This window comes from Ctenopharyngodon idella, chromosome 15 (genome assembly GCF_019924925.1).
Source record: "Ctenopharyngodon idella isolate HZGC_01 chromosome 15, HZGC01, whole genome shotgun sequence".
NCBI lineage: Eukaryota > Metazoa > Chordata > Actinopteri > Cypriniformes > Xenocyprididae > Ctenopharyngodon > Ctenopharyngodon idella.
In genome coordinates, this window is record NC_067234.1 from 10,130,635 (window position 1) to 10,152,531 (window position 21,897).

General features: G+C 36.7%; 1 protein-coding gene across 5 annotated transcripts in view; it reads right to left on the reverse strand.

Moving 5' to 3' along the window:
• ece2b (endothelin converting enzyme 2b) overlaps window positions 1-21,897 on the reverse strand; it is a 73,478-nt gene that overhangs the window by 30,905 nt on the left and 20,676 nt on the right. For 4 of the 5 annotated variants that reach the window (XM_051862111.1, XM_051862112.1, XM_051862114.1 and 1 more), the window contains 3 exons: window positions 11,082-11,168; window positions 7,663-7,807; window positions 5,883-6,098 (listed from right to left, as the gene is read on the reverse strand). In XM_051862111.1, coding sequence (XP_051718071.1) covers window positions 5,883-6,098; window positions 7,663-7,807; window positions 11,082-11,168 — 448 coding nt within the window. Of the gene's footprint in view, window positions 1-5,882; window positions 6,099-7,662; window positions 7,808-11,081; window positions 11,169-16,870; window positions 17,000-21,897 lie in introns of those variants that run through there. The other variant, XM_051862115.1, reaches the window with a different exon arrangement.

Sequence of the window (21,897 nt, forward strand, 5' to 3'; positions counted from 1 at the left end):
ACCCACTAACAGGTGCTGTGATGAAGAGATAATCAGCATTATTCACTTCATCTGTCAGTGCTCATAATGTTATGCCTGATCGGTGTATAGTTCCCTAACATCTCACCCAAACGAGGAACACACAGGGGTGTGAACAAACAGATAAAGGCACACAAAGGATGAGTCGCAAATATACATGCAACCACCCACTCCTGAGCACACAATTATGCTTGTCATCGTGATCTGTGATTGGTGCTCTTAGTTGTTGTCATGGTAATACACCTCACACTTCTTTAGAGGAGGAATAATTCACTCTGCTCTTTGTGTTTTTATACACATCTGTGTTGTGCGAAAGAGCGATGGTGTAATTAATCTACAACATGATCGTTCAAGCAAACAATACCTAAACCACCTCTTACTCCCCTCTCCCCTCTATTCTTGCTCATTTTTCTTCTCTGTAGTATTTTCTCCTCCTAACAGTGCAATTACATTAAGAAACAGGAGGCAGGAATATTCAAGTAATAAATTCTCAGGGGAACAGTGGCAGTCCAATTACCGGTCAGCAGGTCTAGTCTAGAGAGAGGACACACGGTGAGAAAGGAATGGGCTTTGGCATGTTTCGCTGCTCGTCTAGCAGAATTCAGAGCTGATCTCATTCCATTTCCAGATTTTGCTTATGTTTGTTTGTGTTTGCTGGGCAAAAGGTGGCCATCAAGCAGGCGCACTGGCACAAAGCGCTCATTTGTCTTTTTCAGAGTTGCTCTGTGTAAGGGCAAAGCGCACACTTACAAACACATAATCTGACTTCACGGCTCTCCGCTTTTGTTTTTGTTTAAAAAATATCCCTTTCTAGCACTCTCAATTTGGTGTATCATCTGTCCTTTTCATTCTGTCTATTTTAGTCACTCAACTATTGTGTAAATATCTGTGGTGAACAATAATGCAGTGTAGAAAATCCTCATGGTTGACACATTTCTCCCATTACACAGTACCATATTTTAATATGCAGATATTATTGCAACATAATAAAATAATAAATGTCTGAACAACAGTATAATACATATACATCATAATAAAATATTTACTGTATTGTTTCATTTCAAATGATATTTTTTAGTTAAAATCATTTATGCAAAAGCCCTAGGGTGTAAACAAAAATTTATTTTATGACTTGGGCCAGTAAGTAGTCACCTAGCAACCTAACACCCTAGTAACACCCTACAAATCACCCAAAACACCTTAGCAAACCACCAAGCAACACTCTAGAAACCATCCATACAACCCTAGCAACCCCCCAGCAACACCCTGGAAACCACCCAGAACATCCTGGTAACCACTTAGCAACACTCTGGTAACCAACCTTAAACACCCTAGCAACAATCTAGAAATACCCTGGTAACCACCCAGAAGACCTAAGCTACTACTTAGTAACACCTTGGCAACCACCTTGGCAAACACCCAGCAACAACCCAGAAGACCATTGCAACCACCTAGCAATGCCCTGGTAACCACCTAGCAATAGGGTTGGGAATCGTAAGAAATTTTCCAGTTCCGATTCCGGTTCTGCATAACACCGCGCCTACATCGGATGTGAGTGGCGCGTCAAAAGACAATAGAACCAATTATAATCAGTGATATTGTCTACACTGGATGCGACGCGACAACAAATTCCCGACAATAAACGGATTCCTCGTTCTATTTCTGACATAGTCCAAGTGCTTTGCAATGGTCGGTTTGTCACGTTCAGTGTAGACAGCTTTTAGCTGTTGCAGCGCGATGTGTGGTGTAGACACGGTGTAGCGATTCCGGTTCCGATTCTGGTTCCATTAAAATTATTAAACAACCAATAAAAATAGTAGTAAGGGGTAGTAAGTAGTAAACATTTTTGCATTTATTACACTTGTAAAATTAGTTTACCAGACTGCTAATCTCAACAAATTCACTAACACTTTACAATTATTTAACAGTTAACTACATTCACATGAACTAATAATGAACTGCATTTCTACAGCATTTATTAATCTTTGTTAATTTCAACATTTACTAATACATTATTAAAATCAAGAGTTGTATTTGTTAACATTAGTTAATGCACTGTGAAGTAACATGAACAAACTATGAACAGCTGTATTTTTATTAACTAACATTAACAAAGATTAACAAATACAGTAACAAATGTATTGCTCATGGTTAGTTCATGTTAGTTAATACATTAACTAATGTTAACAAATGAACCTTACTGTAAAGTGTTACCACAAATTCAACACAATTAAGATTCCTGAAGACACATGTAAGATCCAGACAGGTGAAACAGAATATTTTTGTAAGTTGGATTCATAAAGACTTCACTTGATTTGAATGTCGCGATTTTATTTTTGTCAAAGGTTTAATATACACGGGCGAATCGTTAGATCATATGGGTGATGAAATTGAGAACACAATCTTTTAAAGATTAATCGTGCAGCTTTGTGCATCTCTCTCTCTCTCTCTCTCTCTCTCTCTGCATTGATATCTGACGTATATGAGTAGCGCAAGGGCGCTACTCATATACGTGGTGATTCATGGTGAGACATCTCTAATTAAAGCTCCACACACCCATCACACCAGAACTGTTTTTGGAACCTTTCAACTGTTTTCAGAACCTTTTCAAAAACACTACCGGTTCTAGATAAGACCCTAGCAACAACATGGTAACCACCTAGAAATCTTCTGGTAACCAACCTTGAACACCATAGCAACCACTTAGCAACACCCTGGCATGCACCCAGAACCTTCTATTAAACACCACAGCAACCACCTAGCAATTCCCTGGAAGCACCCATACCACCATAGAAAACACCTAGAAATGATCTAACAACCACCTAGAACACCCTGGCAACCACTTAGCAACACCCTGGTAACCACATTGAACACCCTAGCAACCCCTTAGCAACACCCTGGCATGATGATCAGTTTTGCAGTACAGAAGCCCCTGAGTGTGATGTCTTGTACTGTTGCCCATATTCATGGTAGTGCCAAAATAATTCCACAAGCTTAAAATGTAGTGTGAGCACCTTTTATTCCACCACTTCTTCTCAACATTTTCTTCCTTTCTGTTCTCTCTCTCGCTCTCTCTCTTCAGGGGGCTGCACTAGTTCTCTGATTCAGGTCATTAGGGAATACTCTTCATTTACTGTTCACTGGAGCGTTGTGTTCTCTTCAGCATGCTGAGGTGTTCACTTGCCCAATCACACACACCACAAAGAACCAAAAAAGATGTATCACATATCTAAGAGTAATCTGAGATCAAAACTCTGTTGATGTAAGGCGAGTGTTATTAAATGTGCAGAATGTTGAGAGAACAGCGTCATGTGATTGGATGGAGCTGGCTGCGGGGGTGATGCAACATGCAGAGTAAATGTGATGGAGTGTCATCAGGGCAAAACGGCTGCAGGGACCCCAGTGTGAGAGCGCATTCATTAGACAGAGAGAGAGAGCTTGATCAAAGCCAGTGCATTACAACAGGTTATTAAATAAAACAGGAAGAGTAAAATAGACCAACAATTAGAGAGAGGGAGGATGATGGAGCAATGCATTTAAACACAAAAGAGACTACATTAGCATTTCCAGAACTCTAGAGTTTGCAAGGCAGCAAATAAGTAAACCCGTGAGTTCAATAAATAGTTTTTTGAAAAATGAAAAGTTGCATTCAGATTTACATAGTGGGAATAAGAGGGAGAGAGAGATTGATGAGACTCCACAATTATGGTTGACTTTCCATTAATTAGTGTTGTTTGCTAAGGCAAACGTCAATACTGCTATTAATCATTCTTAGAGTTTGTACAAAACAGTGTGTAATGAATACTAAGCCTACGTAAAATCACACGGCTTGAAAAAAAGTGCTATATTTTTCTAAAGGCACCCAGACACTACAAGATAATCGGGCCGATTTTGAGCCCAAATCTCCCCTTCTGACAATCCTAGGTAAAGTCCCGATTACCTTGATGGTTCTACAGATTATCTTATCAGATTTTCCTGTGGTGTGAGGTGTGTTGAGTGATTGAATCTGCTCAGAAGAACGTCAGGCCGCACCGATCAGAAATCCTGTTGTTACCCCAAGGGCAAACGCGTATGCACTCTGTAGATTGAGATGTGGAACGAAACGATACCCAATCAGAAAGCGAGCTGACGGATGACGGAAGCATAACACGACTTCATCCAAATCTTTTTTAATTTTTTTCTGTAATTTTTCTGAAAAAACAGTCCAAACACTATTATCGCCATTTCTTCTTACCCATTGTCCACCATGTTTGTTTACTCTAAAGTGTTGTGTATGTTTGACTGTGAGAGATTTTACATACTGTTAGTGTGTTGTGTTGTCTTGGTCACATCGTGGCACTCCACACACTATAGGAACAAAACTCTTAAATCTATAATTTTTTTTATCGTCATATTTGTGGTTTTGAAAATCTGATAAGATTTTAAAAATCTTTTAGTGTGGGCCAACCTTAAAACATCAGACCTGTTTTTGGCCTGGTGGACAATAAATGGGTGAAAAAATCCCTCAGACTTACATTAAAGGAAGGGTCCCAGTGGGTGGGCTCTTTTGATCCTCTAAATAACCACCTAGCAACCACCAAGAACACCAGATCAAACCACCTGGCAATACCCTAGCAACCATCTAGAAACACAATAGCAATCACCTAGAACAACCTAGCAAACCACTTGCAGTACCAGACAACTACTGAATGTTCTAGTAACCATTTAGCAACACCGTGGCAACTATAAAAAACAGCACAGCAACCTCTTAGCAACACCCTGACAATCATCATGAACTGTGTAGCAACCACCTAGCAACACCTTGGCGACCACCCCAAACACCCTAGCAAATGACCTAGTATCACCCTGGCAACCACCCAAAACAACCTAGCAAACAACTTGCAGCATCCTGCAACTACTCAGAATATCCTAGCAACCATCAAGAACAGTATAGCAACCACTTAGCAACAATCCAGCAATCTTAGAACTGTGTAGTAACCTAGCAGTGCCTTGGTAACCACCCAGAACACCATAGCCAAAATATTGAAACACCATGGCAACCACCCAGAACAACCTAGCAAACCATTTACATTGCCCTGACAACTACTCGGAATACCCTAACAACCATTTAGCTATGCCTTGGCAACTATCGAGAACAGCATAGCAATTCCTTAGCAACACCCTGCCAATCAACAAGAACCGTGTAGCAGCTACACTACAGCCCCCTAGCAAATGACCAATTAACACCCTGGCAACCACTCAGAACAGCCTAACAACCACAGAGTAATACCATGGCAACCACCTAGCAACACCCTAGCAACCCCTCAGAACATGCTAGCAGTCACCCTGGGAAACATTCCGAACACCCTAGCTTTGTGGTGGTATGAAGTTTTATCTAGTCAAATGGCATCATCACTGCCAGTTTGAATGGAAGTTTTTACAAACTTTAACTGTAAATTTCTTGAAAAAAGCATAACCTATAAAAATCACTAAATCCATGTGAGAGTGAATAATGGGGGGATTTAAAGTTACAGAAACAGATAATGGGTGCGGAAAGTCATCGTCCCTTATTGAACAAACAGACAGTGATGGATGCACTCAGAGAAAACAAAAAATCAGATCACACAGTGCAGGAATCGATGAAAGTTTCTGAGCAGATCTACAAACACAACCCAAGTACAGAGAACTGAAGTGTGAAACTCTTCAAAACGCATGAATGCAGCAGTTTCTACTGGAAAATCAAATAAATCATTTAGATGTCTTTCTAAATATATTCTGTTGTGTGAACGCTGAGTGAGATTTACTGAGCAAATCCAATCCTACAAAAAAAGATAAGCATGTTTGTGTGTGTGTGTGTGTGTGTGTTTCTGTTTTCCAGCACTTACCCAGCAGGTGTTTGAGCACAGCCTGGTTCTGGTCCCAGATGCTGTTAAATGTGCTCCAGCGGGACCGGCCATCTGGCAGGGGGTTTTTGCGGACCCATCCTCCGCAGGCGTACTGGTAAAAATCCTGACATGGGTCTACGGAGCGATCCACAGCTTCCACGATCTTACTGGCCACGGTTACACATGCCTCTGTTAGACAGATACTACGTGCTGGATCTGGGCGTTAAACACAACAAGAAATAGCTTAAACTCCCATAATGTGACATAAAACTGAATGTTAAAAATTATGCAAGAAGGGTGTTGATTTTATCCATTGGGATTTCATTGGATTGTGGATGATTCTATTTTAATTATTTATTATAGTAATAATATTAAGGCCTGTTCACACCAGCATGAATGTTTAGCACATAAACTTGGTCCGATTTTCCCATGCCATTTGCCCCAAGTTGCAATCAAGTCATAGTTTTATGCAAAAATAGTGACTCTGGGCATGAGACCAACAGCACAAATCTTATTTGTTTGCCAGTTTTCTTCGCAATGTGATGGAAAAGAGATTAGAACACCTCTCTGTTAAAAAACAGCCACACTGACAGCATGCAAACGTTCGTGTCTTTCTGGACAGACACATTAACAGTCTTTCATTAATTGAAATGTTTATGGGACCAAATGTTCACACCAAACATTTGTCTTGATGTGAACAGGACATAGGAAATTATGTTTTGATGATAAAACATGTTTTTTCTTTACAATACCAAGAAAGTATGTGAAAGGAAAAGCTTCTAATCACACAATCACACATTGTGTTTTTAAAGAACGAAATTCATAATTAAAATTTCATAATGCAACAACACATAGTTGCATGCAAAAAAGTACATGTGGCAAGGTGTATGAAAAATTGTTTAAAAATAAGTTGTTGGGGTTTTTTTTAACCAAAACCAATCAGAGCACTCAGAAAATTATCAGTGAGCCATGTGTACTTCTAATAGTATATACCCATTGTAATAAAAACAAGACGTATGACATAGAGCAGCGTAAGCTTAGACGCCTCTCGCAATTCAAACAAATAGGGCTGGACAACAAACTCAAGCTCCTCTTCTCTAATATCAAAATCCTCCAGTATTTCTCTTTAAAAATTCTCGTTTTACATTTCTAAATTGAGACCGGTTTTTGCTCTATCCTCTGTGCTTCAACATTCGTTAATAAGTCATGTGTCAGGTCAGAGATTACTCTTTTGGCGCAAGTCGATTTGCCTAGGCCATCTGCCGGAGGCTAGTTATTTTAGTTTATAAAGATTTAAATATAGATATTTTCTTACAAAAACACATTGCTTCACTTCAGAAGGCCTTTATTAACCCCCCTGAGCCGTGTGGATTACTTTTATGATGGATGGATGTGCTTTTTTAGGCTTCAAATTCAGGAGCGCAATTTACTACCATTATTAAGCTTGTAAGAGCCAGGATATTTTTTAATATAACTTCGATTGTGCTCGCCTGAAAGAAGATAGTCATATACACCTAGAATGGCTTGAGGGTGAGTAAATCATGGGATAATTTTCATTTTGGGTAAACTATCCCTTTAAATATCTATAAGGGGATGTTAGTCAAATTTAGCATGTACACCTGGGAAATTATATACTAAATAAATATACTAAACTGATGTCAAAAGCATGCCTGCTTTATATAAATCAGTGTTTCATGGCATCATATTTATCAGTAAGTTATTATACATTACACACATTTTACTGTGTGTGTGTGTGTGTGTGTGTGTGTGTGTGTATTACCTCTGTTATAGCGGACTCCCAGTGTGATCGCACAGCCAAACAGTGCTAGAAGTGAAGCGAGAAGCAGACTGGCCAAAACCACCTCCAACTGAGTCCTCCTGCCCAGTGGACCAAACAACTGAACACCACCCTTACGGAAACCCACCTAAAAGAGAGTCAAATATTGATCATAGAGTCTTTTTAAGTTAGAGGTTTTTTTTAAAAAAATTGTTACTATTTGCTGGTTAACATATCAAACTTATGTACACTCAAAAAGTTTGGGAGAATTTTATTTATTTATTTATTTGATAGAGTTTACATAATACCATGCTTTTTGGATACGTACCACATTAGTACATTAGTACAATTCTCTTTGGCATTTTATGTTATGTAAATACCATGGTTTCTGAACACAGTAGTCATTAAGTGCCATGATATATACACTAAGACTAAGTACCATGGTATTATGCTGCCTATCAAGATGGCATGGTGAATGAATACAATAGAATGGGTAATGTTTATATGGTTGTAAGTGAATGGGACGGATATGATTGGATATTGACTAAACAGTTTCAGTACATTTAGAATTTAATAAGATTTCCCCAAGAAATTGGTAAGAATGACAACAAAGCACTTGAACGCGACAGAAGTGGCAAGTAGGAAATTTCTGATAGCATGCAAAGGCAGCATTACCATCTGATACCATCACTATAACACCACAGTACATTTTTGTGAGAATAAAATGTTGACAAACTGTGGCATTGCAGTTTAAACACTTCCTCCTGAAATGTGGAAGCAATGTTGCACACATGAGAGATGCAGGTTTGTGTCTGGCCACTGACAAATACTGATCCTTTCTTTCCCTTATAATAAAATTCTTCTCATAAAAATCTTCCCAATGAAGAGCAATGTCATCTTGTGTAGAAACTCTAGGAACATCACATACGATTTGTGTCAAAATATACTGCACGTCTCTTAACATCATTCAGCACCCAAAGAACAAAACAAGTTGCCTGGGGGGATACCATATCAAATACATGCTTCATATCATTGCTTGCACAGCAAACCAACAGTAGAGGTGTGACATTTCCTACTTGACTTAAAAGTGAGCAGCAAATGAAAGGGTCCACATGAAACGATATCATAATTCAATTCTCTGGAAATCTGACCTGCTGTTTTCGTCAGTTAAAAGTTATCGCTAATGCAAATGTCTACATAAGAAAGAATGCTGTTATCCATGCTCTCTTTCCAGTTAAATATTATTACATACATTGTGTCCACAATTTGATATTTTTAAATGGTTTTAAATACAGGTTTTCTGTGTTTTGAGACCATTATTCATAGCTGGATAATTGTTCAGACTTATTTTACCTTTCTATAACTGAAAAAAAAAAAATTAATTAGTTCCTTATCCACAAGATATTTGCCCATTTAGTCATGAGTCATTATGTAATAAATGCCTAGCCATGGGTGTCCAGACTACTAAACTGTTTTCTGTACGTTTATGACTTCTTATATTAATGACCTCAAGTATAATTGGCTAATCTTCGCATACTAAAATAGGTACTGTTGATCATCAGGGTCAAGTTATACTGAATACTGAATAGGCTGCTATGTAAATGAGGGTGGTAATACATTCAGTTTAATGGTTGTGACATAATATCTGTGACAATTTCTGCCTTGCTCATTTTAACAGCTTAGTTTGATTTGTTTCATGGAGAGTAAGTATTTGTAAAATACATCAACACATTCTTGTACTGCAAAAGAACAAAAAAAAAAAAAAAAAAATCATGTTTTCAATGAAGCATCCCCTGTAAAGAGCATGAGAGTTTTAAAACTCTGAAAGAGAATGAATAAATGAAGACTGCACACAAAAATGACAACAATTCACAAAAAGTGAATCATTCTGCTGGACATTCATCACAGTAAAGATACTTTAGACACTGTGCATGGGTAGATTCTACGTGGTGTCTTCGAGGGAAGCAGTATCTAAGCAATATCAGCAAACCACTGAAGTAGCTCAAGGTTCGGTGCTTGGCATCTTCCTCTTTTCCAAATTTTCACAATCCATGAGATCTACACACTTGAAGGGTTAGTTCACCCAAAAATGAAAATAATGTCATTTATTACTCACCCTCATGCCGTCCCACACCCGTAAGACCTTCGTTAATCTTCGGAACACAAATTAAGATATTTTTGTTGAAATCCGATGGCTCAGTGAGGCCTTCATAGCCAGCAATGACATTTCCTCTCTCAAGATCCATTAATGTACTAAAAACATATTTAAATCAGTTAAACAAAATAATGACTTATATAGTGATGGCCGATTTCAAAACACTGGAAGCTTCAGAGCGTTATGAAGCGTTGCATGTCAAACCGCCAAACTGCTGAAATCACGTGACTTTGGCGCTCTGAACCGCTGATTCGACACGCTGATTCATAACGCTCCGAAGCTTCCTGAAGCAGTGTTTTGAAATCGGCCATCACTATATAAGTCGTTTTTTTTTTTTTTTTTGGCGAACCGAAAATATTCTCGTCGCTTTATAATATTAATATTGAACCACTGTACTCACATGAACTGATTTAAATATGTTTTTAGTACATTAATGGATCTTAAGAGAGGAAATGTCATTGCTGGCTATGGAGGCCTCACTGAGCCATCGGATTTCAACAAAAATATCTTAATTTGTGTTCCGAAGATTAACGAAGTTCTTACGGGTGTGGAACGACATGAGGGTGAGTAATAAATGACAGAATTTTCATTTTTGGGTGAACTAACCCTTTAAAAAATTAATAAAAGTTCTTTATTGGCATTGATGGTTCAATGAAGAACCTTTAAAATCCATGGAACCTTTCAAAGCGTAAAGTTTCTTTATAGTAGAAAATGTTTCTTTAATGAACTGTTTACTGAAAGTTTATTTGGGGAACCGAAAACGGTTCTTCTGTGGCATCATTGCAAAAAAAAACCTTTTAGAAACTTTATTTTGAAGAGTGTATTTTCCAACTACTGCTATGTTTTATGTGGCGTTCTGACAGTGTCTGTATGTATCTCGGCTTGCCTGAGTATCTCAGCCTGGAAGAAAAAACATCACTACCAACTCATGACAGTGTTTCTTCACTGCTAGCCCAGCAATTCACCACAACATAACTGTCAGCTAGATTTTTCAGCGGTAGTCAGCCAGGAAACAGCTGAACTTCAGAGCACATTACAACTATACAGCAATTCACTATTCTCTCACTGTTGTTTTGCCGTGTTTTAGCGGCATTTCTGTTCTTCTACATTTCGGGGGAATTGCGCAACAGTAACACCTCTCATCGTCTCTGTAGAACTAACAGCTTAAATTGTTGGTATCGTTATTTGTATGTGGCATTGGATAAAAAAAAGTCTGAAAGTAAACATAAAATGTACACATCCACACTGAGCCCTGACCCACACTCACCTCCACACTGTCAGGAGAGATGGCTCCGTCAGCAGGGATGTCTGTCCCGTCCTCCTCCTCAAACGTTGCACGCTTGTAGTTAGACATCTGAAAGGGAGAGAAAAAGCATGTATAAATGTGTTGAAATATTACCATTGTTAGCAATGAAGGTCAATTTACAGCAAACATGAAAAAAAAAACATTTAAATAAGATCTTCAGATGTAATGTGAACAGCAGCAGACAGGGAAAAATAAAGTAGTCCTTTTCGCTGTTTTATGAGACCTTCCAAAACAACCAGGCACTGGCAGAACACAGAAATTTGTGATTTATATGTTGCTGTTGCTTTTACAGCCACTTTAAAGTGTGTCAATTGAGAAAGATACGCCATGAAATCAAAAATGACCCTATCTTTATTTTTTCTTTATATTAAGTTCCCACAGAATCTACAGAAAACAATTTTAAAGGCCTTGAGTCTGAGGACAAGAGATACTACAAGAGAGTGTGAAATGGAGATGAATGTTGGGTGGGGGGATTCCTTGTTTCCTCACCCCCCTCTTGGACGTTGGAAAGGAATTTATACAAACACACATTTGAACACACATATACACTCTCACTGTTCACAATTGAAAAGGTGGCTAATCTACACAAAAAAGGTTTCACTTTGCTGCGTTAGTCTCAGTGTTATAAGCATTACCTTACAGAGAAGAGAAATCTTAGTTAAATGTAACCTTATTTATGCCGTCTATTGATATCTCACTGCCTGCACTGACAGCCATGTAGACAGCAGATGCACTGGCCTAGAGCAAAACCTCCCACCCAGGTTACTCAACAAGAGCAGACTAAAGACAGCCAGAGAATCTCTCTCACACATTGACTTAATGGAAATGAGACATGCCACTAATTATTTTTTTAAATTATATTTTTTATTAAAAAATTAAATATAGCTAAATAAATTATATATATATATATATATATATATATATATATATATATATAATGTTTTATATTACACACAAAACCAATTATAAATGTTACTGAGTAATCCAAACCCTGACACTTTGTGCATTTCTTGAATAACAAATTAGTTTGTTTTATGAATTGTTTTTCTAACTGGATTTCCCTGGAGGTTATGTCAAATTTACATAACTTCTGGAGACTTATTTCTCCAGAACGTCAAGCTAAGTAAACTTAAAACACAGACATAAAATGAAGAGATGTACCCAGAGGAAATCTGTATTGCTCAAAGTTTGCTCTTTGGGGACTTAATGGAGTTCTTAATGGAGTTACATTTAAGTATTAACTTTAAAAGAAACAATGCCAGACTAGTGTATTTTTCTCAGGAGGAAAATGTTTCCATTCGCTTTCTGTTCAGTCTCATTGGTGATAATTGTTTGCATTTTTCATTCCTGTGGATACAAACTATTACTTTCTAAGGCCAACATATTTTAATACACACACTTTACACACTTTCATCTGTGAAAAGACTTGTCTACAAGACATATGATTGTATTGAAGGTTTTACACACAGAGAGAGACTCACCAGAGCAAGTAAGACACAAGAAAGCAATGGGAGCCCTTTGCAACATGCTTTAAAGTTCAACCGGAACGCCACACTCAATCATCTTGGCTGTTAGTGTCTCCGTTAAATAAATGTTGTATCTTCAAAGCCAGATTTGGAGTTTCGGTAAGCTATTTCTCAATGGGCTTTTACAGGAAACCATAAATGAGATTACAAAGACGAAAACTCTGACTCATGGTGATGTGAAACGAATGCATGCACAGTGCACACATGCTAAGCCCACACAAACATGCATCTTCACAGCTGCTAATCACTGGCTTGACATTTTCCCATCATTTGTTTCCTCATAAGCAGTCAACTGACACTTCAGTTGTTTGTCCTAAGTTCCCATACTACTTTGCAATGCAATGGCCGTGGTTGAGAAGAGGGATGTAGTTTTAAGAGATCATAGCCACAAGAATTCCCTCCAGAGGTCTGGACAAGATTCCTGGGTGGCTGATCATGGAAGCTTCTTAGAGTATGTCTACATTAATCCAGATATATTTGAAAACGGTCAGTGTTGGCAAAGTTACTTTTAAAAGTAATGCATTACAATACTGCGTTACTTAGTTACTTTTTATGAAAAGTAATGTGATACATTACTTTGCGTTACTTTTTCTCACCTGGACTGGGCTTGCTTGTTTAATTTTAATAACAAAAAAAAAAAAGTTCTATTTTGGCAAATGTAAAGGCCCTTTCAAACCAAAAGTGAAATGAATAAGCCTCAGGCTGAAGGAAATGCATATTTACGCCTGTACAGTAGAGGGCGCAGCTCAAACAAGCCTTTCAGCAGTGCTGCTATTCTGGATAAAAGAAGAATGAGATACAGGAGGAGGAAGTTCAACACTCTTATTTCTAAATATAATCTGAAGTAATTTTTGCTTTTTAGTATGGTTAAAATTACATCATTGAAGGTCAGAAGCAAAGGTTAATAAAGTGATATTAACATTGGTTAATAAAGTGAGATTAAATACATAAAGTATATTTGTGTAATTTAATATATTTTGCGTAAAATCCTGAGATTGCATTTCACGGTTTTTATTCATTTTGAGGAATACTGAATGTTTTCATGCAAGTGAGATGAGTAAATGCGTGTTCACATTCAGTCTAGAACTACAATAACCATCATCTTCACACAGTGTACACAACGCCTCTGCACTTTATTTCTCTCAACATGGGGACAGGAGAGCTGTCAGTCAAAAAATCTGAAAAAGTAACTTGCGTTACTTATTTGAAAAAGAAACTAGATATTTTGTTGTAAATTGAAAAAGTAATGCGTTACTTACTAGTTACTTGAAAAAGTAATCTGATTACATGACTCAAGTTACTTGCAATGCGTTACCCCCAACACTGAAAAATGTTCATACTAGTGTTTTCAAGTGTTTGACAAAAGTTTCTCATCAACACTGAAATGTCAAAAAACACTAAATAATTTTACTGTGCATGTGTGAAACATAATAAAAGCTCACTGAGATGCTTACCATTCTTCTGGCATGATCATTTTATTAGCAGAATATACTTACTGTTGCGTCCTAGTCGCACTCAATCGCTAGTTCGTGTTTGTCTAAAACGCAATTGTCTTCATGTTTTACCAGAGGACAGTCAATATTCCACCATCTTTGCAGTAATGTAATATAAAGATTGTACAAAGTAAAATTTATCTTTAGAAACACTGAAAGAGAAAAGCACATAGCATAGCGAGCCGGTATAAGATCATCTATGGGTACAATACGTGTCACATCATGTGACATCCTTTGCATTTGTGAGTGCATCTCAGTGTTGATGGAAGGTCAAAATTAGTGTAGACATAGATTTAGAGGAAGGAAAAATAATGTAGGACACCTTGGTGTGAAAACTACCCATGCATACTAGTACTGAAGTTCTTCTTTGAACTCTGACACATTCATGACGTGGTGTCATGTGAAATTCAGTATTTTAGTCTCTAAAGCTATGTTGGGAATAGCATACTACCATAATTGGCAAAATGTACTAAACCTACTGTATACACTGCATACTGTATCACAAAAATGCAACGAGTACACCTGACCGTTTCCATTGTGATGAACGCTCAGTAAATTATGGCATGATGGATAATCACTGGCATGTATACAACAGCGAGAGAGGTGTTTGTTCTGCTTTATTTGCTGCTCTTAGCTTTCATAAAAAAGAAATGACCTCTATCAGTGTTGGAGATTTTCAGCCCAGTTTACAGAATCCTTCACATTCCACACACAACTCATAATGACGGTGATGTGTGAACTACAACATTCTGTGGAGTTCAGGAGGGTCACACTGGAAATCTGTTTTTCAAAGTCTAAGGGTATGTTTACACGACAATGATGTACCAAACACAGAAGTTTTTCCTTCGCCTTTTTCGCATACGTTGTTAAAACATTCTCTTATTCACACGGATCTGCAAAAATGACTAAAAATGCTGTATTCTGCTGCCAGGCCAGTAGTTGGCGATGTCATTTTGTCAAGAAACACTACGCACCTATAGACTGAACATGTAATAAATATGCATATGACGGCACCGTTTTCACAAATTTGTGTTTTTGTAGTTTTTACAGAGGTTTTATCATTTTCAGAAACTTTCACTTTGAATCCCGTTTTCAAAACGCAAGTTTTCCATATTTAGTTGAAAACAGCGTAGTGTAAACAGCCCCTAATTTAAACCTGAAAACAAACAAACTTTTAGGATTTAAAGTTAAACTTTAGAAGTTTAAACCTCTTTTTATGAAAAAAAAAAAATGGAATGGAAATGTTTGTGATTAATCTAGTGCTATCAATTGATTAAAAAAAAATTATTAATCACATTTTTTCTGTAATTAATCATGATTAAAAGCATTGTAGTTTTTAATATTTTTATACTGTAATAATTTCACAGTTACTCTCCAAATGAATGTAGAAACAACTTACAGATGGTATATTTTAAATATTTGTTTAATGGCATAATCTTTTTATGAAAGAAGGCTAGTATCACTGATACTAGTACTGGTACAGATGTTTTGTTGTTGTTGTTGTTGTTGTTGTTTTTTTTAAAAAAACATTAATTACAGACATTCCACATTACAGTACAACACCCGTGTCTAGACAAAAAATAAATAAAAATTGCGTCTGGTGTAGACACGGTGTAACTGAAAGCTATCAATTTTAACATTTATTAGGTTTTAAAAAATAACTTTTAATTTAAGTGAACTTAAAAAATTTTCATATAAACCCATTATAATATATGTCATATTTACCTGTGGCCTTTGGAAATAGAGATAAATTGAATAAAGTTATCAAACACTTTACAGTCTTCACTGCATAAATTATAAATTAAATATAAATTAATACTTACTAAAAGTACAATTGTCTCTGTTATCTTTGTTCTTTGATTAACATCAATAACTATCACAGCAACTGGTTTATTAGGCTGCTGTCACTTTAAGACCTGCTGCTGCCGAACACGACACGAATCTGACGCACATTTCATTTTCTCACAACTCTTTAAGTTCATTTAAGGTGTTATTAAACTAATTTAAGACTGCTCTTATGAGGATACTTGACAAAACAGCATTTTGTCATAATTCTGTGTGTTATTGTTTGTTCAAGCACGAAAGAAAACTCGATATTGGTGCGTCTTTCTATCCATCACACAGACATGACATTCACAGACAGTGTTTCCTTGTTTGTCTCGTTTGTAGCTTGAATGGTTTAAAAGCATTTGCGTGAGCATGATCATATAATGTAACGCTACCCAAATTATGACAGAAAAAATGTATGCTAAAATATTTAATGCGTTAAACTAAAAAAAAAATTGACTGTACTAAAATATATACATATATATATAAAACCAGCCTGAGATGATTTAGATGATGGTTTACCAGCTTGACCAACTGAAAATTGTGCAAAATCCATCTTCCAGCTGGAAGAGAAGCTGTAGGACCAGACAATCAGCTTAGGCTGGTTTAAGATATTAAACAGGGATATTTTTACATCTCTTTCTTGGCTTATTATTTGACTAAACTACCAAAAATTAAAAATTAGTGTCAAAATGCAAAATAATCAGAAGATGATAGCAGGATGTGATATTAAACATGCAAAGTACATACAGCATATGCAGTACACAGTGCAGTTTTTGTGCACTATGTATTGCATTTTGAACATAGCCACAGTTTATATAATAACAGATAGAGAACATCATTACAGATTCCAACAAACAAACACATTCTACAGCAGCCCAGACAAAACCATTGATGGACTTACCGTTCATAAACACAGTATAAGACACACCAGCAATGCAAAAGCAGAAGTGAACTGGTGCCACTGCTGTGGAATAACTGGGATAAACCATCTACTGCAGAACAGGGAGGAGGAAAGCCAATGTTTTGTTAACATGACCCAGAAAGGGCAGGTCGCTACCGTGGGAGAGGGAAAGCTGCTGGGAGTGAGGAACAGATAAACCTCACTTCCGAAAAGGAGACTCCTACCTCGGTTTAATGGGTAACGGTGAAACGCATGCATATGGGGAAGTTGTAAAAAAAAGTCACTGAAGTTACAGTAAACGGCAGTTGTGGCTTCAACCACTGGTAAATGTTGTGGGGATATGGGATAATGTGGGATGCTAACCATTAGAAACAGATGTCAAACATCTGCATTTATTTTTGATCCATTAGCGCTAAGAAACTTATTGTTATTGAACAGTAAGTTAAAAAGACAGAAGAAATATGAAATTGCTCAACACGTCCGAAGACTTGAATGCACGTCATGTCATAATTAAGACTTTTGAAGGTGGCATAACGCACATTCATTGACAGAATTTATGTTTTGGCAATGAAATGCTGAAATCTTGCCAAATATTCATCTTCATCTGTTCCACCTCATTCTCGTCTAATCAGATGGACATTCAGGCTCTCTTGCTACATTTTTATTCGTTTATCACCCTTCTTCTTCTGTAAACCATGTTCATTCCAGAAACAGCCTGTATGACTCAATAATCCGCTCCTGTTTAGTAAATATTTCTTAAATATTTGTATTGAATATTTCTTTAAAGACACTCAAAGCTCATGAATGACCTCGCCACTGAATTGACGAGCTTACCAGGAAAGCCATATTTCAACAAAAGTTTAAAAATGTCATGTCTTGCATAAAGTAGTTTTTTCCATACACATTGAATACACGTGAGTATACACATCAGAATCAATATTTTCCAAATTTCGTTTTTAAAAAAATATTTTGCAAGGTAAAAAATGATTAATCGCATCTAACATAAAAGTTACACACGCACTAATATATATATATATATATATATATATATATTTATATTTTTTTTTTTTTTTTTTTTTAACAAACTTTTGGTGGATACGATTAATTGATTTAACAGCACTAGTTTTAAGAAATTTTATGTGCTTTTGTTATTTTTATTAGGTTTTTTAATATTTCTATTTAGCTTTATTTTTATATCAGTTTAGTTTTTAGTTAGTACTTCAACTTAATCTTTTCATTTAATATTTATATTTTCTTATATTTCAGCTTTATTTCATTTTAGTTTTAATGAAAGGTGTGGCTGATTTTGATTTCAGTTTTTTTAGTTAGTGTGTAATGCCATGCCGTCATTTTACGCCAGACTGCTTCACAAACGAGGGTCAATTCAACACTGGATTTGCACAAAAGATTAACATGACGGCACATGCTAGTGGATGAGTTGAATCAACTCCACAGCAACTACATAAATTTATCCACTAAACATTCAGAAACATCCAGTTTCATTCTTAAAGTTGAAACTTCTTCCTGAGTCTCTCCATCAGTGTCCGACTCCGGTTTGAACAATGTAAGGCTGAACACTGTTACCGACAATCATCATTTTGTCTGTGTGAGATTCTCCATCTTTGTTGTTGTTGAGCAACCGAAGTGCGAGCTGTTAAAGCTCCACCCTCTTCTGGAAAGGGGGCTGGGAGCAGCAGCTCATTTGCATTTAAAGGGACACACAAAAACAACGTGTTTTTGCTCACACTTAAACAGGGGCAAATTTGACAAGCTATAATAAATGATCTATGGGGTATTTTGAGCTGAAATTTCACAGACACATTCTGGGGACACCAGAGACTTATAGTACATCTTGTAAAAGGGGCATTATAGGTCCCCTTTAACATTAACAACACTGTGTCGTACAAGTGGTGTATTAAAGTCTTTGTTTTTTATCACTTATACTGTTTATGTATTTTTTTAATAAATTAAATTCAGACAAGACAAGTCAGGTGAAAAAAATCCCACTAAGGGACTCCTGCCTTGAGTTAGCAGGAGCATTTATCAGTCACGTGTGTGTATATGTGTGAAAGATACGGTGATGGTTAAAAGGTCACAGCTCTGTTTAAAGGCCATCATACACTCACTGCCCATCCCATCCCCATGGCAACAAGGCACCCATCAAGTGAACTATCACTAATTAAATCAATATGTTCTGTATCCTTTCACAGGCTGTTTGACTGGATAGAGAACTCTCCAATCAGAAGCCGTAAGCAAAAACAGCTGTGAGGTCGTGTGGGGTCACTAGGACTGAAAGAGCGACCATTTGTGCACCACGACAAGGAAACACAATGACGCACAAACAATAAACGGTAATATGAAGATAATAACAGAGAGAGAGCGAGAGAGAGAGAGAGCGCTTACAGTACATGCACATGGAGGTCATGAAACAAGCTATAATTGTTATTTATGAAGGCCTTTTTAAAGCCTTGACGCAATGGAGGAAAAGTGAAGGTCTCTCTAAATCAGCCATGATACTTTTAAAGGGAAACATGATATATTATCTAAACATACTTCAATGTTATAATGTTAAAACAGGGGCTGAATTTTATATTCAAGGTCCTTGAATATTTCAATCCAACATCAAAGCTGCTTAGAATTTCACATGTACAATAAATCTACACATGCTCAAATATCACTAAAAAAGGTGTCTTGAAGAAAATAAAAGGGATAATATTGAAAATATACTGTAGGGATGAAACAATATAAAAATTCTGACTGATACGATAAACCAATAATTTACAAATTATATTAAAAATAATAAATAAATAAAATCAATCCATTTTAATGCTCCAATAAAATTAGGCATCACAAGATTATAATGTATGTTATGAAAAATGGATATTCATTTAGAGATTTGCTAAAGATACATTTCACAGTGTAATATAAATAAATATTATAAATATTAAAAATACATAATTAAAAATATACAATATTAAAACAACACATACATATTGCTTCAAAACAGCTTCACATAAAATCCTGATGTTCATGTTTATAATATGTTAAAGTCACCATGTTATGAAATCAACAATTCTTATTTTTTATGGAACATTGCAGTATTTATTATAAATGATTTATGTGTGCACATCAATATTTTTGTTAAAATTCATGTACCCTTGTAATCTTTAATCAAAATAACTTCCCCTCCCTCTTGCAGCTCTTCTCTGATGATGTTTACTGGCACACTCACATGAGATCCACCAATAGCAAACCAGAACCATTCAACCATTCAATCAATTCCCCATGGACAAAATCAAGCCCCACCCCACAGTTGTTCATGTTTGAGAAACTGGATATACATCATAATAGGGAAGAAAAGACTAGTATCGCAACTTCCATTTCATGCGGACTTTAATGTCTTCATGCCTTATAGTCACATTTTGCAAATTAGAGCTGTGCGAAGACCAAATATGAAATGAATAAGCCTCAGGTTGAAGGAAATGCATATTTACTCCTGTACTGTAGAGGGCGCAGCTCAAACAAACCTTTCAGCTGTGCTGCCATTCTGGATAAACGAAGAATAGGATACAGGAGAAGGAAGTTCGCACACAACACCTCTGCACTTTATTTCTCTCAACATGAGGACAGGAGAGCTGTCAGTCAATCAATGTGAAAAAGTAAATTGCATTACTTTTTTAAAAAAGTAACTCTTCATATTTTGTTGTAAATTGAAAAAGTAATGCGTTACTTTACTAGTTACTTGAAAAAGTAATCTGATTACGTACCTCAAGTTACTTGTAATGCATTACCCCAAACACTGATCATAACAGGGCTTACTTACATATAATATACTTAGATACAATAGCAACAAAGGTTGTTGTAATTCTAAGAGCAAACAATTGCCCGTATGTGTAAGTTGACACCCAACAAGAAACATACAGCGAGATGGAGACTCACTAATGAGAGCGAGAAGGAGAAAAAGAGTAGCCTTATGAGGGGAAGGGAGAGGTTTTCCCAAGTTCCAGGAGTGGTGCGGACCTTTCTCTGCGCGGAATGTGATTGTTTGAAGTGGTTTCCTGAGGAGTGTTTTTGAAAGGAAACAGCTCGGTGGGGGAAGGCTGGCATAGCCCAACCTCTGCCCCTGAGAGCTAGAAATACCCTTACACTCCTGCCCCGAGAAACCCACCCAAGCCAACCCAAAGCCACCTTGAAGGGAGAGAGCGCCAGCCATACAACAAGAACAAACACACACTCTCTGAACGGTTATTAAGAGACTAGCGGGGCCACACAAGTTTCTGTCAGCCCTCAGAGACCATCCGAGGGAAAGATGAGGTAACAAAGCCTGCTTTAAACAGCCAGCATGGGCATTATTCGATCCAAGTGAGAAGAATACTGAAGAAGGGTGAACAGAAAGGGTGGGAACAGCGCAAGTCCAAGAGCAGGCCATCATCGGTCTGCAGTCGCCCAAATGAAGGTGCTCAGACATTCTGTCGCCGGCAGACGTGGGTGAGGTCCAAGTACAAATAATCACATACACATACATAATTACACACACAATTTACATTGTCTGACTTGCTAAAATATGAGTGCATTCACAGACGAGCAATGACAACAAATACTGTTCATACAAAAATAGGGCTGCATGATTTGGGGGGAAATCTAATTGTGATTTTTCTTATAAAAATGTATAAAAATTGTTTGTACAGCTACACAATTTTGCCAAGGTTTTGTGATTATATATCAATATGGCTATAAAATAATAATAATAATAATAAAATGTATTATTATATACTGTAAAACATACTAAATAAAAACAAAAGAAATATTACTATTGAAATGTTTCAGTGTAAAAAAAAAAAAAATTCAATAAAATAAAATAAAATAAAATAACAAATAATTCAAACAATTTTATTTTAAATTACAGCTGTAAATATTACTTTTCTTATTATTATGACTGGAAAACATCTAAACATATTTAAAACAAGATTTGCATGACTTAAAAAGAAAAAAATTGCATGAGATGGTGGAGCCGACGGCAGAAGGAG